The sequence below is a fragment of the Myotis lucifugus genome, unplaced genomic scaffold (assembly GCF_000147115.1).
Source record: "Myotis lucifugus unplaced genomic scaffold, Myoluc2.0 scaffold_8709, whole genome shotgun sequence".
NCBI classification, from domain to species: Eukaryota; Metazoa; Chordata; class Mammalia; order Chiroptera; family Vespertilionidae; genus Myotis; species Myotis lucifugus.
Window position 1 is genome coordinate 1658 of NW_005879757.1, and position 5114 is coordinate 6771.

At 50.5% G+C, this 5114-nt stretch overlaps 1 protein-coding gene across 1 annotated transcript; it reads left to right on the top strand.

Moving 5' to 3' along the window:
• Window positions 1-804: 804 nt before the first annotated feature.
• LOC102434294 (unconventional myosin-Vc-like) lies at window positions 805-4546 on the top strand (the record flags this gene model as incomplete). Its single annotated transcript, XM_014451182.2, has 4 exons — window positions 805-970; window positions 1614-1760; window positions 3190-3354; window positions 4441-4546. Coding segments are annotated over 4 exons (584 nt in total), but the record flags the coding sequence as incomplete, so codon positions are not given.
• Between the last annotated feature and the right edge of the window lie 568 nt (window positions 4547-5114).

Here is a 5114-nt window from a genome sequence, read left to right on the forward strand (position 1 = left end):
TTTCTGCACATTCCAGCACTGCTAGGCCTCCAGTATGAAATGCTTTTCCAACCTCCGCTGTCTACAGAAATCCTTTTCCATCAAGGGCTGGCTCACAGGTCAGCCCTTCCCAAGCAGTTCTGTAAGATCTCGCTGACGGATCTTTTATCAGTCATTCTATTTCTCTCATATCCCACTTGGCCACTTATAGGTCTGTCTGCTCCACAAGGTGGTAAATCCTGAAGGTAGGAGCTCTGTCGTCTTCTCCAGTCCTTTGGATAGGAGTCAACAAACGCGTTCTGTGAGAGTTGTTGGGGCCCCGCCGTTTCTCTCACAGTTGTTCACCTCTGCCGTGTAGCATGACGTCAGGCACGGGGAATATTGTAAAGCATAGGCGTGTGTGTTCCTGTAGAACCTGACCATCTCAGGTGGACAGCTGCAGGCTTGGCCCCGAGGCCCTGGTTTGCCACCCTCTCCCTGATCTGGAGCCTTCAGCCCGCTGGCCCACAGAATGAGTGAACAGGTGAAGGAGCAAGTGCAGTGCACGGGTTTGTTGCCACCGTCCCTGTGGGCGTGTGGGAGGCGGATTATCAGCCTGAATGTGAGGAGTGTGAAGTTCCTGGTGCCTGGAGCCAGCATATTCAGATCAGAGTGAAAGGGGAGACGGTAATGACTGATCTCAATCCGGCGTTACAAGAAAACCACTCACAGAGCATAATGTGTAGATTTGCAAAAATGGGACTATTTTTTAGTCGGAAAGAGCACACGCTATAGAAGCCAGTGCTCTGTGGGTAACAGGTTGACTCCCCATTCTTCTCAACCAAGGAAAGCTGTGACCGCGGCCGCCTTGAAAGAGGGCTGGGCAGCCATCGTCATCCAGAAGCACTGCCGTGGGTACCTTGTCCACAGTCTGTACCAGCTGATCCGCGTGGCCACCATCACCATCCAGGCCTACACCCGAGGATGCCTGGCCCGGAGGAGGTATCGCAAGGTGCGGCCGGGACCACAGGCTTCCCCAGGGCTCGTGTTATTTTTCATCAGCAGCACTGGCATACCTCATTTTCTCACTCTTCACAGATATTGTGGGGGTTTAATATTTACCTTGAAGGTTTGTGGCAACTCTGTGTTGAGCAAGTCGATCAGCACCATTTTCCAACAGGCTCGGGTGATGGGTAGCATTGTTTAGCAATAAAGTATTTTTTATTGTTATGTGTTTTTTAGACATAATACTATTACACACATAATAGACTACACTATAGTGTAAATATAACTTTTACATACCCTGGGAAACCCAACAATTCATGATACTCACTTTACTGCGATATTCACTTCATTTCGGTTTCTGGAACTGAGCCCACAGTATCTCTGAGGTATGCCTAGAGTGAGATAGTGCTTTTGCATGAAGACCTTCCTAGAGCAGGAAGTTCTGGTATGTGAATGTCCGGACATGGCTGCTACAGGTGGAATTTGGCTATTGTTTCAAAAGTCTATTGTAGGTCCCTATGGGCTGATTACAAGAAATCCGTATTTTGCACTGTGGGAACATGGTGGTAGTTGCACCTCCCAACATTGGAGGCGTTGATGAGAGAAAGAATGGCGAGCCAGTTTGCATTTTATAAAATCTTGTTTTAAAGATGCTGGAGGAACACAAGGCTGTGATCCTTCAGAAATATGCTCGGGCGTGGCTGGCCCGGCGCAGGTTCCAGAGCATCCGACGGTTCGTGCTCAACATTCAGCTCACATACAGGGTCCAGCGCCTGCAGAAAAAGCTAGAAGATCAGGTAGGTGTTCCTAATGCATCTTTCATACTTACTTTTTCCAATAGATATATTTTGTTCTGGGCCAGTTCCTTAGCTATGCAGTCAAATTTATACCCATGCCAGGAGGTTGAGGTCACATGGACCCTGAGCCGGGAAATAGAAGCACATTTTAAAGGGCTGCTACATGTGTTCGTGCAGGTTGTACACTGCACAGGGCAGCTGCCCAGGAGGGCTAGTGGGGCTGAAACCCAGCCTGGTTCTGCTTGGCGAGCCATGTGTTCTGGCACCGAGATGGGCTGCCTGGAGGCAGGGGTGCGTTTTTTAATTTGCACAGAGCTGCTGCTGTCTGGGTGCCAAGCCAGGCTCCCTCAGGGAGGTCTTGGCTCAGAGGAGCTGCCATTTTCTAATCTGCCTGAAGGTCCATATGGCCTAGCTGCAGCCCTGCCTCGTGTGAGAAGACTCCCCCTGCCATTCCCACTGCTCTCTGCCCGTGGGCGAGGGCTGTGCAATATGCAGCATCCAGGCCTATGGAGCTCACTCCTGGGCTGCCTCAGTTTATACTGAGAGTCTCCTGAGGTGAACTTTAAATGTAGCCTTAGCTATACCATGAGTATCCTTAATGAATGGATCAGCATGCAAACCAATACACTTGACATTTTGATGCAGTTTCCCCTATTGTGCTGCTGTGTGACAGGCCTGTGTTATGTGGCTTGTGCAGAATATCGCTCCACGTTCAAGGTGTTGGCCAAGCTGGTTTCCACTGAGTTGTCTCCCCTGGGCTTGCAGATGGCGATCTCTTCCCCATGTCTTTTTTTAAAAAATATATTTCTACTGATTTTAGAGAGGAAGGAAGAGTGAGAGAGAAACATCAGCGATGAGAGAGAATCACTGATTGGCCACCTCCTGCACGCCCCTCCTGCATACTAGGGATCGAGCTGGCAATCCGGGCATGTGCCCTGACCGGGAATCGAACTGTGACCTCCTCCCTGTGTCTTCACAGCACCTTCCTTCTGTGTGTGTCTGTGTCCCAACCTCCTCTTCTTATAAAAACACCACTCATCCTGAATTAAGTCCACCCACGTGGCCTCATTTTACCTTAATTCTGTTTAAAGTCAGTCACATTCTGAAGTGCTGGGTGTTAGGACTTCACCATGTGACTTGGGGGCATGGGGAACCCGATCCAGCCCACACCACGCGAGTCGCCTGGTGCTCCGGGATGAGGCCGGCCCCACAGTAAAAGAGCCCCACCAGCTCAGGAACATTAACCCACCAGCTCTGCCTCGCTGTTGTCGCTGAGATGAGGATGCTCATCCACGCCCTCACAATGATAAACGTGGCCAATGTAACTGAACCTCTGAGAGACTTAGATGCCGTGTAAAGGCTGTGAGAAACCAAGGGAACGGCTTCTTTATTTGGGAAAAACCCCTGAGCACCTGCTGTTGTTCTCTAGAACAGAGAGAACCACGGGCTGGTGGAGAAGCTGACCAGCCTGGCTGCCGCTCGGGCCGGTGATGCGGAGAAGGTTCAGAAACTGGAATCGGAACTGGACAGGGCAGCTGCCCACCGGCGCAATTATGAGGAGAGGGGGCAGAGATACAAGGCCACCGTGGAAGAGGTTGGTGCTGGTTGGGCCTGGCGATCACTGTGAGTCTTCCCATGGGCGGGACCTCAGCGTGTGTCCCCACAGAGCTCTGCTGTTGGTCCCCTGTTGCTGGCCCATCTGGTGTGAGCTTGGCCCCTCACCCAGGACAGCAGCGCACAGCTCGGCAGTCTTATCTCGCGGTGGGGTCAGAAGAGCAGCCAGACGTAAAAACCCCAGTGTCCCTGCTCTAAAGCTTGTCCTTGCTGCTGTCCGGCTGGGTGGCCTTAGCCAAGTTGCCCTCACCCTCTCTGACCTCATTCAGTCTCCTCGTATGTAAACCAGAAATGACAAAAAGTAACTTGCCATTGTTGTTTTGAGGATGAAAGTTCTCTGGTGAAATCATTTAGCTAAACGCCTATCACAGAGCCCTGCCCAAGCACGAGCTGATCATTTCTAGCGAGGTGTCTTTATTCCTGCCCATCCTCCCGCACTTTTCAAAGTCCTCAGCACCCAAGGTTGTGGCGGCCTGGAGTCCTGGGCGTCTCTGTGCCTCCCCAAGGCCTGGTGCCTGGCTGCTGGCACTGCCCACACTGCCGGTCACCAACCATCTATCAGCACCTTCAGCTGCCAGCCCGGCAGACACTTGACCAAGAGGAGCTAAGATAATAGAACTTACATGACGATCACACAGCCTGCCTTCCTGAGTCATAACACTCTCAAAATGTGAATCCACGGTACATCACAGATAATTTACATCGTATTAAATAGATAAATACCCTGTGTGTCGAGAAGCTCAAGAAAAGGATAGAGAAGACGCCTTGACATGTGAGGTGACCTTGGTTTGGCCTGGCTCCTTGATCTCAGCCCTTGCAGGCTGGGAACTGGCGTCTGCTTGTGGTCACCTGGAGCCCTTGCATGCGAAGGTAAATGCAGCGTCATGCCATGCGCCGGTGCTGGCTGCTATCCATGGATAGAATGTGTGTGTACACATGTATACATACATACACACACACGCGCACACATACTATTTTAAAAAGACACAGCTTTTCACCAAGTAGGACAACGGTGATCAAACTTAAAATGAGGTTTTTCAAAAAAGTTTTTGCTTCCCTTTGCTAGAAATTGGCAAAGCTTCAGAAGCATAATTCGGAGCTGGAAGTACAAAAAGAGCAGATACAGCGGAAGCTTCAGGAGCAGACTGAAGAGCTAAAAGGTAAAGCCCACGGTGGCCGGATTCATCCACCCATGCGTTCGCTTGTCTAGTCATTCTGGAATAACTGTTGGCTGTGAACCGAGTTTTAGGCAGCATCGGGAACCTCTGGTGTATACTTAGTATAAGAACATTGTTGCTCCACAGAAAATAACGATATTTAAATTGTGGTAACGTTACCCTATAGATTCATCTGTTTATTTCCATCTTTGTCAGACAACACAGCAATCCCTGTCTCAGACCCTCCCTGGGCCACTTGCAAGGTACCGATGTTTGGCCATAAGCCTGGAGCCTTTCATCACAGGTGGAGAAGGATGTGTGCCTGTGTGTGTGCATGGGTGTGCTCTGGGGGTTAGGATAATGTTGGGGTCGTGTTTGTTGTTTGCCAAGGATTTACAGTCAGGTTGCAGATCTGTCCACCTTACTCGATCTAAGGAGTACCCTGGCCCTGAACTAAGGGCATGCTTACCTCATGAGCCACAGCTCCCCCAGGCTGTCAGGCACAGATGCTTGGAACCAGTAGTGGTATCACTTTTATTTTTGGGTGCGAAGCAGCCACTCTTAGCCTCGCTCTGTCCATTTG